Below are 27,171 nucleotides of genomic sequence, written 5' to 3' on the forward strand. Positions count from 1 at the left end.
TCTAAGAACTACAACTCCCAGCGGACACATGTTCCACCATCCTTGTCTTCCTTTTTTCTAAAAGCTTTTAATTGATTGAGGAAAAACCGGTTCAAATATCAGTTGATTTGAATGCGTTATTCAATAAAAGGAAGAATATATGTCATTTTTAAAAATAGCCTTTCTTCTATACAACTGTGTCCAACTGGGCTATGGCCTTTCTGTTTAACTTTTTTTTTCTTCCTAAGCAAATAAAATCCCAAAAGTTAAAAAAAAAATCCTAAAAGTTTGTGCATAACCTTTGCCTGCTGAAGAAGAACACGCTGGCAATGACAGGGCTCAAAGCAGCCTCGTTCCTCTGGGTCACAGACACAGCAGGCAGACACTCAGCCACAAAGGCCAGACACTTGAAAGCAGAGATTTAAGAAGGAAATCAGTGGTTCTTCATGTTCAGAAAAAAATAAAAGATGTTCTGAAACAGAAAACAAGAAAGAAAAAATAAAGCAGTCTATTCTCAGGCAGTAGCATCGATTACCCAGGAAGACCTCAACTTATATAAACATTGAAATCTTTGAAGTAAATGAAGATCAGCTGTGATGGTTAATTTTATGTGTCAAATGGACTGAGCTAAGGGTGCCCAGCTAGCTGGCAACACATTATTTCTGGGTGTATATATGAGGATATCTTTGGGAGAGAGAAGCATTTGAATCAGTAAGCCAAGTAAAGAAGATTATCTTCACCAATGTGAGTGGACATCATCCAATCTGTTGAAGGCCTGAATAGAAGAAAAAGGTGAGGAAGGACAAATTTGCTCTCTGCTTGAGCTAGGACATCTGTCTTCTCCTGTCCCTGGATTTCAGCACTGTGGCCTTCAGACTTACTCCACTGGCTCCTCTGGGTTTCAGGCATTCAGGCTTGGACTAGAACTACATCAGCTCTCCTGGGCCTCCAGCTTACAGACAGCAGATCATGGGATTTCTCAGCCTCCATAATTGTGTGAGCCAACCCTCATAAGAAATTTCTTTCTATATGTCTACATATGTCCTACTGGTTCTGTTTATCTGGAGAACCCTGACTAATATACCAGTCAAATGAGAAATGCAAAGGCTATTTCTGTAGATTTTACTATAGCAAGGGAGTCAGCCCATCACACTTACATTTGGCAGAGATTCAAAGGTAGGCAGAGGGGTGAGAAAGCTTCACAACAGAAAAAAGAGAAGACTTCGCATATGTCCTGATAGGCATGGGGACACTGTAGGCAAGTTAACTAGAAGCAAAGCATCCTATATGGTTGGTCCTAAGTTAGAAGTGGGGGCAAGCATATTTGTTTTCTCTGATTTGTTCTAAGTTAGAGGTGGGGGCAAAAATTAGGGATGCTGTCAATTATTAATCAAGTCCTGGCCATTTTGTGCGAATTGTTACAGAAGTTATTGTTTATCTTTCTGGATTATTTCTAGAGATAGCAATATGGCTTCCTGCAAGTCTGATATACTCGTGTAGCAGGCTGGCTTCCTGTGTTGTTTATTGTAGATAAGGGAATTGGTTTCCTGGGCAGGTTGCTGCAGCTTGTGGGCCAGAGTTCTATTTTTATATGTGGTCTAGCCATTGTCCATTTGTACATTCAGTCTGTTGTCTTTCAGATAAAGAGAGATAGCTGTCTTGGAGCAGCTGACTGATAGCCAGCAAGGTGATTCCAGTATTTCTAGAGAGCTATTTTGGGACAGCTAATTCCTCTAGGCCACCTTGCCCAGAAGTGCCTAAGGACACACTTGCCTAAGTGAGCACATCCCTCTGAGCTCGATGCCCCAAGATGGCGAGGAAGGAAGGGAAGGATAATGGTGACGCTAGCAGTGGGGGCCTAGAAGGAGGGGAGGGAAGTAGTGCTCAGTGGTTCTCAGCCCTGGCTCTCAGAACTTTGTGGTCAGCTTTAAGTAAACACTGATGCAGCAGCTCCGCCCCACCCACCAAAGATTCTAATTTCATAAAGCAGGCCTGGGCATCAACATTGTTTAAAAACTTCCCAGGTGATTCTAAGTTGCAGCCCAGGTTGGCAGCTACTGACCAAAATGAATAATGTTTCGGAGACACTGGGAACAATATTTAGCAATTAGTGAAAATGAAATCAGGGCATGCAGCCACGACCACTTTCTCAAGAAGCCTCCAGTCTTGCACTCTTGTAGCATTGCACTTTAGAAATATAAAACGCAGAGTGAAGCTGAACTAGAGTAACAAATAGGCAAAGGTCATAGAAGGTGAGCCCACAACACACAATAAAAATGCCACAGGATCTGAACCACAGGCATAGTGAACAAAGGAGTACACTTAAAGCTGCTTCAAAATGACTGAAATTCTACCTATTCTGAACAGTGGCCTTCATTTTTATTTTTAACTATTAAAAAATTATTTCCTCCTTTAAAAAATGCTGTTTTATCATAACCTTTTATTTCTCGCAGATTATGTATGATGCATATGTGTTTCCAGTCTGTCTAAACTTATACATTTCTCAAATACTTAAAACAGAATTCAGAAGAGTTGCACTTGGAGTATATAAACTCCAAAACCGCAAAAGAAGCACGCACACTCTATATACCTGGTATCCATCTTTTATTTCTATTCATTTCTAAATTTTTGAATGTACCAATGTATCTGAATCTGATACAACACCACCCCCTGGTGGAAATCTATAGAAAAGAGCCCACACTTGATTTTACTTGAGAATGTTAATACTGCAAGGAATGATTATGACTGCATAAAACACTGGTGGGCTTCTCTCACTGTCTACCCGCAGAATGTTCTCTGCAAACAAAATCATATGCAAGTTCTGAATGAACCCAACAGTAAAGCTGTAAATGTGCTGAGAGCTTTCTCTTTCCCACACTTTCATTGGCAACCCTGTATCTCACTCAGGATGTCCAAAATATAACTTACTGTATCATTTAACAGAAGTCGCCTTCCCCAAATATTAAAATTAAATCCATTTCTCCTCAAGCCTTTTTTTTTTTTTTTTTTTTGAGACGGAGTCTTGCTCTGTCACCCAGGCTGGAGTGTAATAGTGCGATCTCAGCTCACTGCAACCTCCGTCTCCTGGGTTCAAGTAGCTTCCTGAGTAGCTGGGATTACAGGCACCCACCATCATGCCCAGCTAATTTTTGTATTTTTATAGAGACGAGCTTTCACCATGTTGGCCAGGCTTGTCTTGAACTCCTGAATTCAAGTGATCCACCTACCTCAGCCTCCCAAAGTACTGGGATTGCAGGCGTGAGCCACCGTGCCCAGCCTCCTCAAGCCTCTTTACCTCAATACCAGCACTTCATTTTCCGTCCACCCAAGCTCTCTAGAGGATTCACAATACACGTGAACACATTAGAGGCTCTGAGTAGGCCTGAGTCAAAAAACAGGTTAAATTCATTTAACTCAACAATTCCAACTCATTTTATTGTGAGACACATTCCCCTCCTCCCCAGTACTTCTTAACAAACTGTGGAGTACTCTGATTATATTTCATTCAGAATGATTGTTCCACCTTAATTAGCAAATTAGTTCTTTGGCTGCACATGCTGTTCATCTTCAAAAATGCTTAGGCAAAGCCAACCATACCACAAACCAGCTCTCAATCATTTACAGTAATGGAATGTACAACCCCTAGGTGTTTGACCCCAGGCAGCTATTGAATTGATATGACATACATAGGCAGCTTCATCTCTGTCTCCTACCATCATTACCAGCTGAGGGGAGGAAAAGGTTGCTGCTAGTACTAGGAGCAAGCATGCTTTGTCTTCAATTAAACGTAATAATCCAGCATTGTGTGAGCACAATGTAATTTTATTTAGAGGAATTATGTTGCTGACTTGGCTATAACCTAAGAAGATCACAGGCAGCTCTGCAATTGACAGTGATTTAAATGTTTTCCATACATTATCTCCTCCTGTGGATTTATAAGCCAAATGATATCAAAATCTCTATAGCTTCCAACATTCATATAAATCTGCATAGGTCCTTGGACATCAGTTCTAAAGAAATTTTACTCTATAAGAAGTATTTTTAACAAAAAATAGAGCTTTATGCCCTATGCCATTAATGCTAGACTTCCTAAGTAAGCCTACATGTTGCATCATTTCTTTTGTTGTTGTTGGTTTTTTTAGAGGTGGGAACTGGTGCCTCTAAAAAATGTTACCCAGATTGCACTCAAACTTCTGGGCTCAAGCGATCCTCCTGCCTCAGCCTCTCAAGTAGCTGGGACTATAGGCATGCCACTGTGCTCAGCTTACATGTTACACCACTTCTAATGTTGAAAACAAAGAAATGTCTAATTAAACTTTCATGCAGTGGAAAAGTTATTTGAACCTGTTCTGTGCTTTGATCAACAGTCTCTCAGTCTATTTGCTGTCATTTTATGTCATCTACAGGTTTGACTTGGGAATGGGGGTCCTGAGGGCATGGACATACTCGCTCACCAGCCTGGCGGCCTCCAGAGCAGTGCCCCAGTGCACTGAGATGCCCCCACTCCCATGGCCGTAGTGGTGGACTACAGGCAGCCTCTGTCCATCTCGCGCAAGGAGCTCTGTCTGCAGTCGCACGCCTGGCCTGTAGGGCCTCAAGCCTACCTTCTCCCTGATGTTGCAGGCTCTGTGGAGGGAGGGCTCCAGAGCACAGCATCGGGAAAGAATCTCTCTGCTATTTTCTGCATCCGGGGACAGATTCCAGTCCCCTTTTTGCCTAGTTCCACCTAGGGTTACATGGGATGTACCAGGATAAATATATGTCAGCCCACTGCCATCTCGGATAAAATGCTCCACCCAGGGAGCCTGAACTTGGAGGACTTGGCCCCTTACAGGGAAAATCTTTGAGTCTCCTGCAAGCTGTCTGCTTCCAAGGCCTGAACAGTTGACCACGATGTCAAAGGACGGATGAAGTTCCCACAGGTCTTCTATTCGCCGAGTGAGTGTCCAGCCTCCACTTCCCTTTATCCTACAGAAGAGAGGCCATGAAGTGAATATTTGTTAGCGTCCTGATCAACTACTTCCAGGAAGTAAAGAAAAGGAACCCAGGAACAAAAATTAGGTGATGATCTGATGAACAAACACCTCAGGAGCTTCCAGGACCCAATCAGGCCAAATTCTAGCCATCAACTGCTTCACATCCTAGGAACTGGGGATTTCTAAAGTTGAATCTAAATGGAAACCACTTGAAAATTCAAAACAAAGGAAATTATATGCTTTGCCCTTTTAAAATTTTGTAAAATTCCTATATTATTCTAGATGCTGAATAAATGCCAAGTTGATTTGGTATTTTAAATGTCCAAGCATTTCTTATTTATACCACTTATTTAACACCTAAATTTACTACCTTAAACATTTTACCTCATATTGTTAACTCTTGCATGATCCTTTGTATTAGCCTGGTCTCCCTAACTAAAAGGTACAGGGGTCATATCCCCACCAGCTTTATGTCTACAACTATGTTAGCACGAGAAGAACACAAAATATTTGTAGCTGATGAGCTAAATGGCAGCTGTGGTTGGTAATTATTATATTTTTTGGACCAACTATATCAATAGTGAAAAGAAATGGTTTATCCAGTACCTGTAGTCTTTATTTAAATCAAGGTAAAATACACATAACATAAAATTTATCATTTTGACGATTTTTAAGTGTAAAGTTCAGTAGTATTAAGCACATTTACCTTGTTGTGCAACCGTCATCACCATCCATATGCACTATCCATCTTCAGAATTTTTTTTTTTTTTTCTGAGATGGGGTCTCACTCTGTCACCCAGGCTGGAGTGCAGTGGCGTGATCTCAGCTCATTGCAGCCTTGACTTCCTGGGCTTAAGTGATCCTCCCACCTCAGCCTCCTGAGTAGCTGAGACCACAGGTGTGTGCCACCATGCCCGGCTAAATTTTTGGATTTTTGATAGAGACAGGGTTTTGCCATGTTGCCGAGGCTGGTCTGCAGCTCATGAGCTCAGTCGATCCACCTGCCTCTGCCTCCCAAAGTGCTGGAATTATACGCATGAGCCACCGCGCCTGGCCTCCAGAACTTTTTTAATCTCGCAAAATGGAAAGTCTACCCAATAAACAATAACCCCCAGGACCTGTAATCTTATTCACAGGTCACTTGTAGAATAGAGAAAGATACTATCAGCAGCTCTGTTCAATAGACGCAGGCCGAATGCTTGCATGCAGGGCGCGGCTAAGAGGGACCAGAAGCGTGTGAGTGACAGTGCCCTTCCTCAAGGGCTGACAGAGGAACTGGCAGACAGAAGTGTAAATGCTTGGCAGAATGGACTAAGTTCTACAGGAGAAGTGGTGTGAAATCAGAAAGCCTGGCTTTATGTCCCAGCTCTGCCTCACATTAGCTTTGAGCTCTTGGCCAACTCACCTCACTTCAAATCTCAGTTTCCTCCTCTGCATCATGGGGAGGATACCTCCCTTGCCTGTCTCACAGGATGGTTGTGAGGTTCCAATAAAATAATGGCCACAACTTTGAACAGTCGTCAATCACAATACATTTTAGAGGACCGATATCAATAAATCACAAATTCCTCAAGGGGAGAGATTGTATCTTATGCTTCTTACCATCCCTATGACCCAGCTAAGTGCCCCACACTAAGTGGACTGGAAGTAAGTGTTAGCCAATACTAAAGACAATATGAAATCCTGGTTTGGACCTGTGATGGTTAATTTATGTGTCAACTTGATTGGGCTATGGGGTGCTCAGATATTTGGCCAAACATACTCCGTGTATTTCTGCAGAAAGTGTTTTTGGATGAGAAAAACATTTAAATCAGTGGGCAGAGTAAAGCTAATTGCCTTCTTTAATGGGGGTAGGCCTCATCCTATCAGTTGAAAGCCTGAATAAAACAAAAAAGTTGACTCTTTTCCAAGGAAGAAAGAATTCCTTCTGCTGGACTGCCTTCCAACTGTGACATTGGCTTTTTCCTCTTTTTGGATTTAACAAAAACATTGGCTCTTCCTGAGTCTCAAGCCTGCTGGCCTTTGGACTAGAGCTACACCATCGGCTCTCCTGGGTCTCCTGCTTGCCTGCCAACTCACCCTGCCGATCTTACACATCCTATTCATTCTTTTTGTCTGGAGAGAAATACAGGGTGGCAGAACTTTGGCATCTTCTCCCTCTGACTGCCGCAATCCAAGCCGTTTCAGGGAGAAACTGGGAAGGGCTGACCTTGAAAATGGAGGCAGAATGCTTGTATCCTGCATGCCCCTAAGAGAGCAGAAGTGATCATTACAGCAGTTCTGAGCGCTATCTACTTTCAAGGCCAGATAAACAGGTTTAATGTGAAGGAAAATAATAAAAAAAGACAGAAACTTCTGCAATGGTGGTCAATGATGGCATGGGTTTGACAACTAATTTTAACTTAGCAAGGAGGGACTCTTTGAAGTGATTCTAACTTTCCACCCCACTTCCTGGTTGGAAAGTTTAACTGAAACTTGTGTTAAAATCAGCAGAAAACTGGCCTTCTGATGCTGGATTGCATTTCTAGAAAATGTCTCATGTTCATGGTGGTGCATGCCTATAATTCCAGCTACTCAGGAGGCTGAGATGGGAAGATCCCTTGAACCCAGGAGGTGGAGGTTCAAGCCGAGATCCCGCCACTGCACTCAAGCCTAGGAGACAGAGCAAGACACCATCTCAAAAAAGAAAGAAAGAGAGAAAGAGAGAGAATGCCTCACGTTGATGAGCATGGAAGAGACCGAGATTGCTACTCAATGGCATCTTAGACTCTGACCCCAATAGCTCAGCTTCCTATTCCATCAAGTACAAGCCACAGGCTGTCATCTCAGCATCTTTGCAGTTCTCTGCATCTGACTGAAGTTCAAGCTGCTGGGCAGAGCTCCATCTGCTCAGTCTCGTCACACTCCCTCCCTCTCAGAGACCTCTGAAGTATGTCCACTGAGCAGTTTCAAGAACAGTTTGAAACCTCTGGATTAGACTCATTGATTATTCAACAAGTATTTGTTGGGGCTTGTACTGTGCCCAGCACCCTTAGGAGGCAAGAAGAACTCAGAGGCTATGCTTGCTCTGAGATCACATGAACCTGCATTGCACTTCCTATTAAATGCAAGCTGCATTGCCAGCATCAATGCTTCAAACAACAGAACCTAAATTTGGTTGCTTTTTATTCTAAAAATCCAAGGAAGGGAGTATATTGTTTACCTGAGACAAGGAAACCAAAGAAAAGAATCTGGCAAGCATCTACACTTTGGGGCCACAGAGAACCAATAAAGCCAATGGATTACTTTTTGGTGTAATTAAAAGTAGTTAAAAGAGAGAGAATGAAGCTGGAGCTACTGTTTTGTTTGTTTGTTTGTTTGTTTTATAAGTAAAACTGTTCATAGATAAAAAGTACTATATATAGCAAATTTTATGGGGACAGATTGTTTTTGGCTCTCTCAGTAAGAATAACCAATTTAGAAGCTTAAATTATGTTCTTAAACATGTAATAATAGATAAATGTTTTTAAAGGTAAAATAACTCTGTAAAGGTTGTTTTCCCCCTTAACATTGGCATAGAAAGAAAATTGGAGTTTTGTAGTAATACTGAGCAGCACGTTTCTGTGTGTTTATAATCTTCCAAAAAGTGAACACGAAGAAAAGAACTTTAAAAAGAGCTTAGGAGGCCTCTACCCTTTACCATTCATATGACCTCGGCCAAGTTATTCCACTTCTCTAAGCTTTAATCTTGTATCCATAATATGGGGGTAATAATACTGACTCCCTAGGCTCGTTGTGAAAATGAAATGAGACAACATCTGGAAAAAGCATAACACTGTGTCTAACACACTATAGCTGCTCAATAAAGACCTTTTATTTTTAAAAAAGTGCTTAGGGGTTTTTCATGCTACTGTAAAATACAAGACCCAGTGCATTATCTATGTGTATTCTTATCCTCCATACCTGTATATCACTTACGTTTCATTAAGGATGATATTTCAATTTTGAAAAGTTTTAACTGACCATTATTTGAATATTATTTTGATTTCGTGGGTTTTTTAAATTCTTACATTGTAGATTCCATGTGTTAATATTTGAACATTATGTTCTGTGCTCTAGATATCCTAATTAATTAAAACTCAGAATTATTTTCATAATTTGGGGGAATAAGAGAATCTGCCAGCCTTGGGATATCAGCAGATTTTTTAAAACTCACTGAAATTGTTTCCTAGGGATAAGAATGCCTAGCTTATAGGGTTTTTATGATGATTATGCAAGAATTCAATAAGTGCAAATGTCTTTTCTTTTCCATTTCAAGGGTTCCCTGCTGGTCAAGCTACTGATAAAAGTCCAACCTGTGCCTGGTGACTTCTTAAGCTATGCTAGTGGCTGGGCCTTGTCAGGCTTCCTGTGCTGGATTGCTCCCAGGCCTTGGATCCCAGAGGAAAACTCACTAAATGTGCCTGGAGACTGGTCACCTTTATGTTGTTGTAATGCAACCACATAGTGATGCCCAGTCATTATTATGTATCCCATGGGCAATGCATAATATGGCACCAATACATAGGAGGAAACTGTACCCAGAAGTCAGATGTTAAATTAGGTGACCAAGTGCCTACCAGGCTGCTTTTATGACCATATGAGGTAGTTATTCTGGAAGTTTGGGGTGACATGGTTGGAGGTACAAGAAGCATGACGACTCTCCTCTTGGGGCTTCTTGCAACTGAGCAAGACCTCATCCTGGAGAGAGAGAATACCATTGTCCCAACCTCCCATGAGGAAATAGGGTTAGGGGCACTCAAGAAGCAGGGCTCATGAAATAGCCCCAGCATCCTCTGGTCATCACCCTAAAACATAAGAGTGTCCATTTCCCCAAGCTTAAGTTAGCCCTCTGCTGGACTGCATCAACCTGACCCACAAACAAGGAGGATGGTCATCCTCAGCGCCTTTCCTTCACCTCACTGGGAGTTTCAGCAAGGAGGTAAATTGAGTTGGCTGTGCCCCTGAGGAAAATAAGGGTCCACTAAGCAAATCTTAAATGCGTACACACACACACACACACACACACACACACACACACACACTTGGCCTCCCAGGAGCAAAGAGTCCCTCATCCCCTCTCTGCTCTTGGAATCAGAGGCAATTCCCATACTCCACTGAAGCTGAAGCCATGGCGAGAAAGGAATCTCAGGTAGCACTAAACAGGGAGGTGGGGGCCGTGATGCGGACAGCCCGTGGCTGGCAGCGGGGACAGGGGAAAAGACAAGCTCCTGGTGAGCTCCAGGGCAGACATGGCTGGCTAATGGGGCTAATGATGGTGCCGAGGAAGCCAGTTTCTTTCACAGGCATTGCTGTGAGTCAGGCCGAGCAGGAGAACACAAGATACAGGAGAAGAAAAAGATGGGCACTAGAGGACTCCCCCAGAGAAAGTTACAGAGATGCCTAATCAGAGGAGGGGTGAGGAAAGTACAGGGCAAGTAGCTCAGTGTGGCCAGTGCTGCGGTCAGCATGGGGCCTCCTTGGGGACACAGGATAAGGCATGGCCTCTTGGAAAGAGATCAACGTGTCCATGTTACAGGGCCCAGCACAGAAATGGGCCACCCAGTTTTCTGAATGTTGTCAAAGGCAGGACAATCCTGGTCCCTCTGGGAGGACTGATTTAGGTGGGCTGCCTGGAGGAAGACTTAATGCCTCGCTGACTCATTTCCTGGAAGGAGCCAGTAATAAAGCAGCAGAATTTAACTCCACTGGCAGAATATGATACGAAATATGACCTGCGTGGGTGATTCAAACTCTGTGGGGTTTTTGTTTGTGTTTCTTCTGTATATTATTGGGCATTATTGTTTTACTTTTTGTTTGAGAACAAGATGATCTCTTCTATCTTTTGAAAAATAATAAAGATCTAATTTGTAGTACAAAATTTTTTTGTGGAAGCTTGTATTATTTCAGAAGAATCGTGCTTAGGCTGAAGCCATCGCTGTGTGGCTTGCTGAGCAAATGCTTCTTTTTGAGTGAGAACACTGAAGGCTGAACACTCACATCGTGTGGAAGAGGCGTAGGTGGCAACAAAATAGACCCTGAGTGTGAGGAGCAAACAGAGATTGTGTGGCGTCCCATGTGGGTCGCCTGGCGGGAGGTCAGTGGGTGGCAGCCCAGAGGGAGCCCCAGGTGTCGCCCCCTCACCGGGACGCGGCCCTCCCGCCCACCCCGCCTGAAATGCTCGCCCTGAAAGGCCCGACTTGAGCTGAGAGGAGTCCCGTGCTGCAAAGCCTCCTGCGGGAGGAAAGGGGACACGTGGCCTTGTTCCTCCACCAGCCTGGTCGGACGCAGGCTTCGGGCTGCAGGGAGCTAATCTGCATGGCCAGGGGCCACCGGGCGCTGTCTGTGGAGGCCCCACACCGGGGTCAGGAGGGAGCCAGGTCTCAGGGGCACAAGGGGGTGAGAAGCAGAGGCGCTTAAGTCCTCCCCCGCAGCACACCCTGTGCCTTCTGTCTGAGGCACTCACATCTCAGCCGCCTTCCTGGCGGGCACGCGTATCAAACAAACGGACTGAAGAAGGTCTCCCCAGGACTCGGGTAAAAGGGCAGCCCTCGGTCCTCTCCTCCCCGCTGCCCATAACCGACCCACAGCCGGGAGGCGGCGTATTCCCAGGCACCGCCCCCTCCGCCGGTCTCCGGCCGATGGCGTTGCGGTCCTCGCAGCCCCAAGCCCCCTGGCTGGGGGCCATTTTAAGTGGCGGGAAATGCTGACCGCAGGCCCGCAGCCCAGGACGGGGTGGCAGGGTTGACCCAGGCCTTCCTCCCGCAGTCAGGGGTCAGGTCTGAAAACACAGAGATGATGGAACTACGGGGCCTGTCTTCTAGAAGGCGATGCTTTGGAAGCAGGAAGAAGACATTGTTCAGATAACATTTGATTCGGTGTGGAAATGACGGGGGCTGCCCGGAGCTAAAACACTCTCTCTCGGAGTAGTGGGAGCTGGGAGGGTGCGCAGGAGCGGGCCGGGGCGGGGACTGGCGCCCACTCACGGTCGCGCGTGGGGACCTCCAGCCCCCGCAGAGGAGGACGCTGCCCACGAGGCAGGGAGCCACCAGGCCAACTGGGAGACTTATGAGGACTCCTCAGAGGAGGTGACTGTGTGCTGGGGGGGGGGGTGCTGGCGTCCCTGCCTCTGCCCCCTCCTACAGTGACACCTCTTCAGGTGCCCTGGGCCTTCATGCCCCCTCCCTGCCCCATCAGAACTCTACTCATCTCCCCAGGGCCTTATCAACAATTTGCCCCTCAAAGCAAAATGAAAGCAATGAGCCCTCTCTCCCAGGAGGAGTTAAGCATTTGCATTTCACTTCTAGACTTTAGAGCCAATGCTTCAATGAAAGCTTGGGCCAGAGAAAGTTTGTGAAGAAACGCTTCACACCGCCTTCCCTGATTACCCATAAGCTCAAGGCTATCACTAGGACTCAAAACTTACTCTGGCTCATCTGAGCCGCACCTTCTTTCAGCTGGGCACCCAGAGGACCCCTGTCTGGCCCTTCTCCAGCCATGCTTTCTTCTTGAGGCAGTGTGTGGGGCTCGGGCATGTGCCCAGCCAGAGCCCTCTCCCTTCACTTCCAGCCCGTCTTCTGGGGACCCAGGATCCCCATATTCCCTGTCCTCTTCCAGGACCTGCACTGTCTTCCTCCCAGGGGCAGACTGTGCCACTGTGTGCACCCCGGAGCCCAAGGAGTGGCCAAGGACAACTGTCTTCAGGGAAGATATGGATAGAGCGAGGGTGCTTCCCGGCATGCTCCTGGGCCCCTTTGCTGCCATGTGAAGATGCAGGACTCTTAGGAATCTAGAAATTCTAAATGTCACCTTGGACTTCCAGGTGGTTGTGGTAGAGGTGTGTTCTTTAGCCACACCTCAAATCGGGATTTACACTGCAACAGAGTGAAAATTTCAGGGCACAGAGGAAAAGAGAAAAGACAATTTCTTTCTGCACTGAATTCATAAATTTAAATTGTGGCATTGCAGCAGGTTTGTGTTAAGGGAAAGACGGTGGAAAATATTCATGAAAAGAAAATGTTTTATTTGGGGTGTGTGGAATTTTGTTGTGCCCCAAAGTAAAAAAGTGCTTTAAAAAAAAAAGCAAATCAAGTGAACATATCAAAAAGACACAAGAGCAGTTTGAAAGGGCTCCTACTCAGCTAATCTTGGACAATTTGAACATCAAAATGATGGGGGGGATAAATTATAATTCATTGAATAAAATAGGTATCAATGAGTTCATCCTGATATAAATACATATAGGAAAAGGAAAACTTCTTTACAGTAGAAAGCAAACTATATAGATGGAGTTATAAAATGATCACTTGGAAAACATCACAGTAATAAATAGTTCAGGCAAAAATCATCAATGGATGCTAAAACTCGTAGGTGAAAGTAGTACTTTCATAGGAACTCGTTTCATGGGAATAGGATATTTACATAGTTTCAGGTATATCACAACAAAATATTTAGTAATTACAAAGAGAAAAAGTAGTAACCTCACAGTAGAGATAACTGGCATTCTAGGTGATGAAAGTTAACAGCCCCAATAAGGGGATAAACTGATATCATCTTCCTCCTGCTATGATGCAATAAGGATTCAACATTACTTCTATGCATTCTCAATCCCAACATGCAGGACCTCAATCCGATCCCAAGGAAACATCACACAAACCCCAACTGAGGGACTTTCTATTATACGAAACAACTGGTCTGTACTATTCGAGCTTGTAAATGTAATAAAAGACAAAGACAGACTGGAGACTAAAGAGACATGACAACTGAAGACAATGTGTGACTGTAATTGGATCATGGACTGGAAAAAAATTATGTGTTGTGTGTATTTATATTTACATGTGGACATTATATGGACAATTGGCAGAATATGAATAAGGTCCATAGATTATAGTGTTGTATCAATATAATGATATTGATTTTATTATACTACTGTGTTTATATAAGAGGATACCCTTGTTCTGAGAGCAAGTATTTAAATATTTAAACATGGGTCCAGGCACGGTGGCTCATGTCTGTAATCCCAGCACTTTGGGAGGCAGAGACGGGTGGATCACCTGAGGTCAGGAGTTCGAGACCAGCCTGGCCATCATGGTGAAACCCTGTCTCTACTAAAAATACAAAAATTAGCTGGGCGTGGTGGCGGGCACCTGTAATCCCAGCTACTTGAGAGGCTGAAACAGAAGAATCACTTGAACCCGGGAGGTTGCAGTGAGCTGAGATCACGCCACTGCACTTCAGCCTGAGCCACAAGAGGAAAACTGCAACTTACTTTCAAATGGTTCTGAAAGAAAATATGTATAAGGAGTAAAAAGAAAGCAAAAATAATGAAGCAAAATGTTAGGAATCTGTATGAAGAGTTTATTAGAGTTTCTCTACCTCCCTTAGCTCTGTGTCCATTACCATCCCTAACACATACCCCTGGCCATCCCCACGCAGGAAAGCCCTTAATCAGCCCTTGACCATGTCTCTGAGGGAGAACAACACTCTTAGGTTCTCACTCATCTGCCTCTTCGTGATCTGCTGGAGACCACAGGGCTCCAGCCAGGTTTTCTAGAAAGCTTACTGATCATTAAGACAAAAATCCAAGATGAGAAAGCCACACAATGGACTTGGTGGCAATAATGAAACTTCAGCCCAAACCACTAATAATACCAAAAGAAGTTAAACTCCTTAACGACACCTCACCTTTTATCACAATATTTTGTACATGTTCTTCCATTTTGAGATCTTTTTGAGTCATAATCTAAAAACGTTATGCATTGTATTGAAAGGAAACTCTGCCATTTTTGCCATGCCTAATAATTTCCACTTACCTAAATTTTATTTTATTTTATTGCCTTTTTCCATGTTTTAACTTTTTTTGTTTATTTTATTTTATTTTATTCTGGATTTTATTAAGATAAGTTATATGATGCCTCAATTCCTTATCACTAGCATCAATGCTTCTAATTTTGTATTTCTAGTCATTTTTAGAAGGGGGAAAATTCAACACTACACACTATTGCCACTCAGGAAAGATGGTGATGCTGCTAAAATTTGCTTGTTGGCTGGTGGGCAACTCCATCATGTGATAGCTCAAAATATACGTCTATCAGCTGATGTAGACAAGTCCAAACTTGGCATATGAACAGTGGTTTATGGGCCGGTGAACAAGGCCTGAAAAGGCATGGGTTTTATGAAACTAGAACTTACAGAAGCAAAATGTCCCATATAAATTGCTAAGAGGTAAAAGTGAGAAGAGCACTTGAAAAGCTACAAAACTAGATCACGATGCCACTGACATGTGCCTAGCAGATCTAGGCTTCCTCCTTTCTGCTCCCATTCTAACCTGCGTAAGTCTGTACTTTATTTTACCATGTGTGTTACCGTCATTGTTAATTAATATGCAAACACATACACACACAGTCATCCACAATAGACCATGAAATTATTTTAAAAAGATATCATATTTTATCCTTCTTTTTTACCAGCTTCTAGCATAATGCCAGATATATATAAGCGTTCAACAAAAGTTGTGTAATTAATGAATTATATGAATCAATTATCCTATAACCTACATCTGGTACCAGATCACTGTTGCCCCGGCCTACTTCAAGTCACTTTCCCAACATTTACACAATAATTCACATCGTTCCTATTTACCAAAATATACACATATGGGAATTGAAAGGATCAATATTTCACAACTCTCAACATGCCTGCAAGTCCAGACTAAACTAAAGACAGATTTACTGATGTATCTCAAATGAAGATACTCTTGATGTGTTTCCTAACTGGAAGCTAAGTACTAGTTTCCTGAAAGTCCTGAAAAGTAAGCCGAAGTGCAAGTTCAAGGTATCACGGGCTGAACTTAATGAGGAAGCAGTGACATAATTAGGATAGGTCCTTAGTTTCAGAGTTCTTATTTAAGACAAAAGGAAATAATGAAACTTTTTTGCTTTACCAAAAATGAGAAAAAATTCAAAAATAATTTATAATAAGCAAAGATTCTCTCGTCCAAAGAATTAGAGTAAATCATATCATTCTGTAGCTGGAAATATATTCTCCAAACTGTTCCATTTTACAGATGAGGAAAACTAAGATGCTGTTTCAATAAGAGGGTTTTACCTGGGGCAAGAAGGGTAGGGAATAAGTCAGGCATCGAAGTGCACACCAAAAATAGAAGACAAATTACTAGAAGCATGGTGTGACTTAGTCCTTGTGACATAAACACTGTCTTCAGATTGTTTTACAAAGCCCTAGCCATTTGTGAGTGGCAAGGCAACGCGAAAGAGCTCTGAGGGATGCCAGAGACTTTTCAGTATGTATTTTATGAATAGCTACGAAGTGATTTATGGCTATGACAGATAAGGAAATATCAGGGAGCATTTCAACTGACCTTTTCTCCAACCACGGGAGGTAGGCAGGGCATTCGCATTTCAGGGTTGTAAAAGCCTGACCAAACACATACTGGGGGAATTTCTTCAGCTCAGCCTCAGTCATCTTTCGAAATCCCAGAACCACGTCAGCCCAGAATGGCACTTCTTCAGTCGGAGTGCTCTGAAATATCTGCCAACTCAAACGTATTAAGTGAACATTTTTTCCTGAAATTTGTGAAATAACATATTTCTAGTAAACTTCACATGACATTCTCTAGAGCATTTATTTTATTTTATTTTTGAGACAGAGTCTCACTCCATCACCCAGGTGGGAGTGCAGTGGCACAATCATGGCTCACTGCAGCCTCAACTTCTGGGGCTCAGGCAATCCTCCCACCTCAGCCTCCCAGGTAGCTGGGACCACAGGTGCTTGCTACCACACCTGACTAATTTTTAAAATTATTTGTAGAGCCAGCATCTTACTATGTTGCCCAGGCTGGTCTCAAACTCCTGGACTCAAGTGATCCACCCACCTTGGCCTCCCAAAGTGCTGGGATTACAGGCATGAGCCACTACACCTGGCCTAGAACATTTTAAAAATTTAGTTTCTATAAACACAAAGAGAAAATGATCTATTTTACTATCCTCTTAGGTTCAGATAACTCAGTAGCTAAATAGCAGATGTTGGTGACTGGGCAAATAAAACATCTTAAAAGTAACATGCTTTTTAAAGATGGAATTTAATACTCCTTTTCTAAAAAGCTCCTGCCTAGATTTGGTTGTTAACAAGAAGGCTGTAATAGTACTACTAATAGCTGCTATGCAAATGTTTAGATTTGTAAATATTGGGTTGTTTTCATCAGTAAATGAATAAATGTTATAATGCCAGGCATGGTGGCTCACACCTATCTATGATCCCAGCACTTTAGGAGGCCGAGGGGAAGTTCGAGACCAGCCTGGGCAACAAGGTGAAACCCTATCTCTACAAAAAATACAAAAATTAGCTGGGTGTGGAGGCACAAGCCTGTAGTCCCAGCTATTGGGGAGGCTGAAGTGGGAGGATCAACTGAGCCCAGGGAGGTCGAGGCTGCAGTGAACTGAATTGGACCATTGCGCTCCAGCCTAGACGAGTGAGACCCTGCCTCAAAAAAAAAAAAAAGTGATAAATCATCATTGCTCAAAAATAGCAAGGAAAATAATCTGAGTGCTAAGCATAGTTGCTAATAATTCCCCCATCGGAATATGTATCTCTAGGTAATTGATTCAGAGCAGTCCCCATGAAGGCACAAATGTCCTTTACTGCAGGGCTCTGTGCTGGCCCACTCTTGCGCTGGGCTACCTTGCCCTCTTCCATATCTTCACCATGACCTACAGGCCAGACACTTAGAAGGCTACATTTCCAGTCCTGAGCACTTAGAAGGTTATATCTCCAGTCCATTCTCTCTCTTGAGCTCCAAAAACAGATCCAGACCCATGTTACCTACTCCCCACTAGATAAGTCCACTTAGAAGTCTCATGCATTTACACACACATGCACGCATGCATGCACACACACACATCCACTCATGCATGCACACACACACATCCACTCTTTTCCCAGTCCTACCTAACTCAGAAAATGGTATCCATCCATGCAGGTGCTAATGCCAGAAACCCAAGAATCATCCTTGATTCTCTCTCCCTACTCACCTCTCATACACCATCAACTGACAAGTCCTATCAAATCTCCTCTTAGGCATTTCTCAAGTCCATCTACTCTCTGTTTCTACGATCCACACCCAATCTGTCTCATCATCAACTCTTCCCACAAATCTATTCTCCACACTATAGAAAACATATTTTTGAAATGCAATTATGACCAGTCACTTCACTGTGTAAACTCCCTCAATGGCTTCCCATTTCTCTGGACTTCCTTCAGTCCCTCCCACACACCACAGTCACCCTAGACTCAGGTCTAGGTGTATGCTGTTTCCTCCACCTGGAATGCTGTCTCTTTCGTCTCCCACCCTGCCTCGCCCCCACTTCACCTCTACAACATCACCAGACTAACTTACACTCTTCCTGATGGTCTCGGATGAAACACCTTGATCTGGATGGCTTCTCATCACTTCTCAGAGCAAGTTTCTTCTCCAGACATATGCTTCCATAGCACCCTAGCCTCTTCCTTTTGGTAACTCACGTCCCAGTGAATTTGGTAACTCATTTGATTTACTGCATTCCCTAGAGACCATAAGCTACATAAGGGCAGGACTGTGTCTTCCTTAAAAATTACCTCAACACATATTTGTTAAGCATATGCCAAGTGGTATTACTAAATTGCTCACTGCTATATCCCTAATACCTAAGAAAGAACCTGATACTGAAGAATGCTGAATATGTTGTTTTGAAGGAATAAATAGATGAGTAAGGCTATATACTTACGCCAAAGATGCACAGGGGATTTTAATTCTGGACATGGCTGTTTCCAAAAATTACTTAGAGCCAAAATTTGTGAATTAGATGGACTCATGTTGGATTTGGACAAAGAGTGTGACCGTAAATCAAAGAAAATGTTTTTTCTACTTGGCTCATCAACTGGCTCCAGATTTAGTTATACAGAAGAATCAATCCATAGATTTATAGGAAAGCAAAACTGCTACTTTGGGGAGGGGCTTTGGGAAATTACTGACATCAGCATCATCTTGGTGTTTGCGATGGTGAGGAAAAACAAGAAGAGAAAAAGGGTAGAAATTCACCCAATGCAAGTGTGTACACTAGACTAGCAAAAAACCCCAGTGGGCAGCCTGACATCAAAAGAGGAGATAAGACACATTTTTTCAGAAGGCCGCAGAAAGACTGTGTTATCACACAGGATAACACATGTATGTTACAAGTGTAACATGCACCAATGACATGTATGTTACATCATATGATGACACTGAGAAGTAAATTGAAAGTGATAGAATATTAAGTGATCTCAGTTTAAGAAGATATTAAAAGATGTCATGTTTTAAGTGCTCGTCTTACTAATAGAAATGTCAAATAGCATTTATTCTCAAATTTTCATTTAATTATGCATGCCTACTGAAATTATACATTAAAAATGAAATAGAAGTGTGCTAACGGTTTCAGAAATATTTTTTTCCACATGGCACTTCAAAAGGCAAGTTTAGTGACCTACAAAATTTCCTTCTTTGGAATATCTCATTCTCCAAGGACACCGAATAAATAAGAAGTCCCTCTCCCTTAGGTCTCTGGAGCCATCCCAACATCATACCTGTTTGCTTTCCATCGGCTGTACCATCCCCACATCACCCAAATCCAGCATTTACCTCCTGTGTGTTTTTTTAACCAAATTTGCAAATCACTGCATGGTCTCTGAGGAAACCCAAAATCAATCGTATTTGTGATGAGAAACTCTGATTGTTGTTTATTGTTAAAAAGTCTAATACCATAACTTGTCTTTCTTCAGTTCTTTGGGGTAAAGCCTATAATGCTCTTTCTGAATCCTCCTGCATCTAAGTCAGCACTCTGCTCACAACAGCTACTCAGTAAATATTTTATGTTGAACTCTAATGCCTGTTAAGATCATGCTACACTCTAAAATAACTTCAAATTTCTTCACTTACCCTGATACCAAATGAACACCAGCATCTCCAGCTTCTGCAGAATTGGCAATTGCAAAGAGGTGATTAAAGGTTTCTCTGAACCACTGCTTCTGCGTGTGAATGGGTGTATCTGTAATCATGGAGAAAAGCAAAGTGGAACAGAAAGGAAAATGATGATAATGACAGTGCTTCAAATAAGCTCCTTCCTAGAAACTTGGAAAAAAAATAAGGAGGCAAAAATAAAATAAGGAGGCAGGGAGGAACATTAATATAAAGTGCCACATTGTGGCAGAGGATCTGTCAGCAACAAGAGATTTGCATGTTGACACATGCTGTCCAAATCTGCTCATATGATTAATCAATGGAGGGAAAACAGGCCAATAAGGGCAAAACCTGGCATGCGAGCTAGTTGGAAGGTGGTTTTTGGTACTAGGTATATTCCAGAGGTCCTTGGCAGGTCTATAACCACCCTGAGCAGAGCTTAGTTCATGGCTGTGGGATCCAGCTGGCCACACAGTTGAGACAATAAGACCAAGGACAGAGGGCCTCTTTCTTGGGGGCTGAAAACATAGTGGATGACATGGGCAGGTCTGTGGGGCCCAGGCCAACCGGGACAGAGAACAGACTGCACCTCGATGGGGAGTTCCAGGGGCTTGCCTCCTGGTACAAGGAAACAAGGCTTGCATGCTGGAGGCGAGCCCCCTGCAGGCCAGACTTCCCAGCAGGGGCTGCCATTACCCTCCACACCATGGAATCAGGTGCCAGCCAGAGTAGCACTCCTGAAGCTAGCAGGGGCGTGCAGGGACCATACCATCCCCCAGGCACCTCTGCCAGAGCACATGGGGTTGGACCCAGACACAACTTTTGGAAGAGTGCCAGGCCTGTTGGGGAGGAAACAAGAGGCAGCGTTTAAGCCTCAAAATAATAGTGTCCAGTGTAGGCACAGAGACGGCAGGAATGACCCAAAATCACAGACAAATCCAGCTGTGGTTGAAGTATGTGGCCGTCTGATTCCTGTAGAAGGATCATGAGAGAGTGGCTAGGGTTAGGCCAGGGACCAGGGAACAATAAGCCTCAGGGGCTGCTATGAGGGAAGCCACAGAGGAGATGAGGGAACTGAGGCAGAGAGGATGCTAAGTTGGTTCCACTTGGAGAGGTGTCCCTGAAATTCAAGGAACAGATAGAAAGACCTTTGGAGACATCCTGCTTCCCAGGCGAAGCCCCCAGGTCACTGAAGTCATGTCAGTAGTGGGATTTTCAGACAATTCGCTTGTTATAGAGCCAGTAAATATTTCTTTGGTAGCGAATCTGTACTGCCATCTTTAAACATGTGCCCATGTGAAATTAACACTATATTCCAAAATTTCACAGTGGGGATGCTGCTTTAGAAATAAGGAATAAATAAATAATAAGCTGCAGAGAGAACTAAATTCGGCCTCAAATAGATTTTACCCAACAATCTATGCCACTGTGTGAGGTTGTATTAAAATGCAACTCCCTGTTCTCACCCCAAACCTTAAAAACAAAATAGTGGCTGAGATTCACATGCTGCAGAAGTCATCCCAAAGAACAGACAATTCCCATCCAGCAGTGGGTCTAGGAAGCCTGGTGACCTAATTCATGTTCAAGTCCTGGTAAAACAGAACTATAGCTGGAATGGTGAGAACAATAGCAAATGCTGATATAGCACTTACTATGTGCCAGGTACTGTTCTAAATGCTTTACATATATCAACTCATTTAATCCCCACAACAAACCTATGGGACAGGCATGGTCTCCATATGGTATTGACATTTATGAGCACAGGAGATAGTTATGACTGGGGCTCATCTGAATAGTGTCTAGGAAAGAAACCCAAAAAGAAGACCAAAGTCTTTATCTAGCAGCATCACAGAGAGAAAAACCCTGGTCCAGGAGAACCAGCCACCTGGCCAAAGAGACAGTTCTGGCCTCGATGGCCCTATGAGCCCTCAGATGAGCGACTGTCTTTGAGGGATGATTCCATGACTAGCTGGCAGCCTTCTGAACACTCACTCAGGCCTGGTACAGGCAAGTGAGAGCCTGGAAAATGGTCCCAAGAACTCTCGTCACAAGAAAAGCACTTAGTGTAAGCTGGTGTATTAGTCTGTTCTCACACTGCTAATAAAGACATACCCAAGACAGGGTAATTTATAAAGGAAAGAAGTTTAATTGACTCACAGTTCAGCATGGCTGGGAGACCTCAGGAACCTTACGATCATGGTGGAAAGGGAAGCAAACAAGTCCTTCTTCACATGGTGGCAGGAAGAGAAGAATGAGAGCTGAGCTGAGCAAAGTGGGGAAAGCCCCTTATAAAACCATCAGATCTCCTGAGAAATCGCTCAGTATCATGAGAACAGCAGCATGGGGTAACTGTCTCCATGATTCAACTACCTCCCACTAGGTTCCTCCCACGACATGTAGGGATTATGGGAACTACAATTCAAGATGTGATTTGGGTGGGGACACAGCCAAACTATATCAGCCGGCATCTGGTGGATACACCAGGTGCCTGTGTTTGTTTCCTGGGAGGCAGTTCCCAGGAGCTGACCAGCCAAGCTCCTGGACCTGCAATGCCAAGGCCGCTGCTATTACCACCCTAATAAAAGATATGTCTATTCTTTCTTAGGGGTCTTTGGACTGGAAAACATAAAGCACCAGCAAAGGCAGGGATACCGTGCTGAAAAAAGGAGTGTTAAGGAAACACATGCAAACTGGATGCTAGGACCCCAGCCTCTTCCCCTGTCACCTTCTCAAATGTCAGCTGGCATCCGGGCCTTCACCTTCCCCAGGCAGGACATGGAACCCTCTTCACTGGGAAACAGGACCCGCCCAAGAAGAAAAACTTAAACTGAATGACATCACAGATGTCCCCAAATAAATGGCCCTGCTCTCTTACTCCAGTGAGCTCACTGGCAACAAGCCCTGTGCAAACACTCAGAAATTCCCATCTGCTGTTCAGGGTCCACTCATAAACATCAGCAGACAGGTAAAGAATACCACACGGCCAAGAAAAACCTCTATCATGAAAAATGAGAAAATCAAAAAACAAAAACAAAAACCTCCCACAATTTGGAGATGACAGATACTCAGATACTATTCAGGGAGAAAGTTTTTAAAAACTGTTATTAGTATCTTCATAAAGATAAGAGAGGACATTGCAATCTTCTAACACAAATAAGATGTTATAACAAACGAAAATTCAGAGAACAAAAAAGAGTTTGGAAAACTGAGTAAGTCTCCCAGAAAGTAAAATAGAGAGAGATAAATAGGAGGGGGACAAAGCTAAAAGAATTGGAGGACCAGTCTGGGAGGTCCAGCATATTAACTTTTCCAGAAAGAGGGAAAAGGACTTCAGAAGGGAGGATGGTTTAAACTATGGGCATATATAACTTTGATAAAAAATAAAAAATAAAATTAAAGAGGAAAAATAGAGTGGAAATGAAGAAATGGGGACAGTGAGTATAAATTTCATTACCGCAGCGTGATTTTGGTTTCTATTTAATGCTATTTTCTTCCTCCCCCATTTCAAGTGGAAAATACAGAAAGGAAAGGACGCATGGACATGTTCAAAAATCAATGCATTGGTGGGGCATGCCAGCAGATTACAGGTGTGAGCCACCATGCCCCACCAGTGGGAGGATTGGGAGGCCAGGAGTTTGAGACCAGGCTGGTCAACATGGCAAAACCTTGTCTCTACTAAAAATACAAAAATTAGCCGGGCGTGGTGGCTCATGCCTGTAGTCCCAGCTACTCAGGAGGCTGAGGCATGAGAATCTCTTGAACCCCAGAGGTGAAGGTTACAGTGAGTCAGTGAGCCAGGATCGTGCCACTGCACTCCAGCCTGGGTGACAGGGCAAGACTCTGTCTTAAAAAAAAAAAAATCCATGCATCTTCAGGTCTTAATACATATTAACTAATTATGATTGACTGATTACAAACATATTGATAATTGTTCTTATACAGGCTTAGAAGTTAGGATAATTTTAGTTCCCTTACAAGTAATTTCTGACTTGATAGTCATTACTGTTATCAGTGGAAAGACAGAGCCGCCAATCATGTAGTTGTCAGTACTGTTCATCGCATGCTTCTGCTATCCATCTTCCGGGAACTATAGAATCACACTTTCTGGCCTCCTGCTGAGGGTGGAGACATGTGGCCTGCTCTGCCAATGAGCCATCATCAGAAGCGTTGAAAGTCGCTTCCTGTCCAGAGTGTTTAATCACAGAGGCGAGAACCTCAGAGGTCCCCTCCCCTCCGCCCCTGGGCACATGCGCTGATGACAATCAGGATGACAGCTGCTCCATCAGCTTAGGTCCCTGATGACAAGCTGGCCCCTTGCCGATGCTCAATCCACATGTAGTGTGAGCAAGAACAAACTTTTGCCTTTTAAGCTGCTAAGATTTGGATGTTGTTTCTGTCCTGCAGCATAACTGAGGCTGTCCTAAGAGATGAACCAACAGGATGTTAAAACCACACATTATGGCCAAGCATGGTGGCTGTAATCCTAGCACTTTGGGAGGCCAAGGGGGATGAATCGCTTGAGGTCAGGAGTTGAAGACCAGCCTGGGCAACAAGACAAGACCTTGTCTCTACAAAAATACAAAAACTAGCCAGGCATGATGGTGTGCACCTGCAGTCCCAGGTACACGAAAGGCTGAGATGGGAGGATCACTTGAGCTTGGGAGGTTGAGGCTGCAGTGAGCCAAGATTGCACCACTCCACTTTAGCCTGGGTGACAGAGTGAGACCCTGTCTCAAAAAAAGAAAGAAAGAGGAAAGGAAAAAGAAAAAAACCTGCATATTACACTTACACCTATAGCCAGCCGTCTTTTGTCAATAGAATTCCACTAACATCATTCTATCTGATATCTATTGTATCTGATAGAGGAGTTGAAGTCTCTCACCTGGATAAGTGTGAGGAATAAGCATTCCGGCTGCCACATCACTGGTGGTATCTGGAGTAAACTTGTCTGAAATGATGGTAACGGAGCATCGGGGCACCAGTTTGGAGATGCACACAGCCGTGGAGAGCCCCACCACACCTGCCCCGACAACTGCAATCCGTGCTGTGTCCATGAGCCTGTGAGGAGGGAAATAGGAGCTATACCCCTTGTTTTAAGGATTTTCCCATCCAGACAAAGTTTGGTCTTGACAGTTTTTTCCTTAGGTCTTCAGCCACTCAGAATAAGACTTAGCCTATTGGTGTTTCTTGTGAGATAAAGAGGATAACCCCATAAGCTCACTTTCCATTAAATATTGGCGTATAAGCAAGAAGATCTCCATGGGCTTTTAGAGAGTAACACAAAACTGGCTTGGATTTGCCTTTAGAACACCTAGCCAGTAAGTAGGTCTGCATTTGGAGGAGTTTTCTACTCATTCTTCACCCTTCCCTTTTTTTTCCCCCTGAAATGGGGTCTTGCTCTGTTGCCCAGCCTGGAGTACAGCGACGAGATCTCGGCTCACTGTAACCTCCGCCTCCCAGGTTCAAGCAATTCTCCTGCCTTGGCCTCCTGAGTAACTGGGATTACAGGTGCCCACCACCACGCCAGGTTAATTTTTGTATTTTTAGTAGAGACAGGGTTTCAGCATGTTGGCTAGGCTGGTCTCGAACTCCTGACCTTGTGATCCACCGGCCCCAGCCTCCCAAAGTGCTGGGATTACAGGCGTGAGCCACCATGCCCAGCTTCATCCCCCTTTCCTAAACCATTTTCCCTATGGGCACAACCTAGGGAAGCTTGACAGAAAACCACAGAGCTGTAGTCTTTGCTCCCAGAACTACCTGAGGAGCAGTGGTGAGGGGCATGACCCATGAGCAACTCAAAACTCAACTCTGTCTACAAAGTTGTTTCTAATAATAAGGACATTACAGAAAGTTTCAGCAGCTGAACTCAGTCTCCTCCGCCATCTGCCACTGTCACCAGCCCCCTGTCTGTCCTGGACAGGTTCTGTAACCTGAGGAGCAGTCTGTGGTCTCCTAGCCTCCACTCCCTCATCTGTAACACAGAACAGATGGATTACTTGCTCCTTTGGGTGGTAAATAGGAGAGACCCAGTGAGGCGGTCTCATAAAGGGGGCTCCTTGGGAGAGTCTGAATGGAAATGCAGGGGACAGACATCCCGGAGCCCGGGCCAGGTGTCCTGAGGCTGGCACCCTATGTCCCACCCCTCACCCACGGAGCCTTGCTCCACTGTCAGCATCCCCGCCTGCCTTTGCTTCCCTGTTTTTGGCTTTCCCCATCTGTTCCTGCTCTGACTCTTTCTGTATGGCTCAGGTTTAAACTCCAGAGAGAGAAAATGCAGTTGTACCAGTTGATCATTGCATCCCCTGTTGGACAAAATTCTAGCACCAGGCCAACTTGCTGGGCTAAACCAGCCTTTGAATGTGCCCTTGGCATAGTTGCCCTTCTCTGTCCAAAGCACAGTAATCAGGGCACTGGGCCACATGGTACAAACCATGGCCACCCACACACAGAGGTTCACCTTTCCTCTGGAAGGCTGGACAGCTTCCTCAGCAAGGGCTGTTGGCAGGAAAAACGTGGGCTTGGTTGTTAGTGGCCTCTGCTTTCTCTTCCAGTTCTGAAGATTCTCGCACTATGAGACTTTAAAGCCCTCCAATGAAGTTTAGTGTGATATTCCTATTCCTCGAGCAGTCTATGCATTTCTGTGCTAATTTGATACGTTAATTTGATTGCTGTACAGTGGGCTTGTCAGCTGAGAGAGAGTGGGCCTGCCAGGGCTGAGGGAAGAGAAGGGAACGGGCCCAGGCCAGAGCAGTCTGGTGGGGGCCAGCTTGAGGAGAGCTGTCCTGCAGCCACCAATGACCTTATTGACTTCGCTGTTTCACATCAGCCTCCCATGTCCAGCAACTCTCTCAAAACAGCTCTAATAAACTAAGTTGAAAGGGCAAGCAATCTGTGGCTAAGAATAACCAGCTGCCAGGGAGGAGAAGTGAGCGAGCAATGTGGTGTGTCCTGGCACAGTGGCCTGTCCATCACTGTCCCCTGACCCTATTCAGACACACCCCCAAACTCCCAGAGCATGGACGGAACGACCCCTCAGCTGAAAGCAAGAATTCAAGTACCTGTCTCTGAAAAAGCAGTCTTGGAAGCCACCAAAATCTCTGGCACCAAACCTTGTTTCCCAGTGCCTGGCTGGTCTCATGCCCTGAGAGACAGAGGGAAAGCGAAACTGATTCCCATTGGTGACTTGATTCAGGACATTCCCCCTGGTCTTCC

The 27,171-nt window shown here is 44.2% G+C and overlaps 1 protein-coding gene across 5 annotated transcripts; it reads right to left on the bottom strand.

Moving 5' to 3' along the window:
* Positions 1-2,435: 2,435 nt before the first annotated feature.
* DDO (D-aspartate oxidase) lies at positions 2,436-27,126 on the bottom strand. 5 transcript variants are annotated; one of them, XM_003806036.5, is made up of 5 exons: positions 27,018-27,126; positions 24,842-25,017; positions 19,939-20,047; positions 16,351-16,527; positions 2,437-4,947 (listed from the first exon to the last, which is right to left on the bottom strand). In XM_003806036.5, the coding sequence occupies exons 1-5, from the start codon at positions 27,095-27,097 to the stop codon at positions 4,380-4,382; spliced, it is 1,110 nt and encodes a 369-aa protein (XP_003806084.1). In that variant the 5' UTR covers positions 27,098-27,126; the 3' UTR covers positions 2,437-4,379. The 5 variants fall into 5 exon arrangements, with proteins under 5 accessions (XP_057158558.1, XP_003806084.1, XP_003806085.1 ...); XM_003806037.5 differs by lacking the exon at positions 16,351-16,527; XM_055114052.2 differs by lacking the exons at positions 24,842-25,017; positions 27,018-27,126 and adding an exon at positions 22,117-24,832.
* Between the last annotated feature and the right edge of the window lie 45 nt (positions 27,127-27,171).

This window comes from Pan paniscus, chromosome 5, assembly GCF_029289425.2.
Source record: "Pan paniscus chromosome 5, NHGRI_mPanPan1-v2.0_pri, whole genome shotgun sequence".
In the NCBI taxonomy this organism is placed as follows: domain Eukaryota; kingdom Metazoa; phylum Chordata; class Mammalia; order Primates; family Hominidae; genus Pan; species Pan paniscus.

Bases quoted from the DNA above. Each gene is read 5' to 3' on its own strand.
- DDO (XM_003806036.5), bottom strand. From the start codon at position 27,097: ATGAGACCAGCCAGGCACTGGGAAACAAGGTTTGGTGCCAGAGATTTT. The intron at 16,528-19,938 runs GTAAGTGAAGAA...AATACGTTTGAG, and splicing joins GGTGTTCATTTGGTATCAGG to TTGGCAGATATTTCAGAGCA. The intron at 4,948-16,350 runs GTCAGTTGAAAT...TCTCTTCTGTAG, and splicing joins CTCCCGTGGTTGGAGAAAAG to GATAAAGGGAAGTGGAGGCT.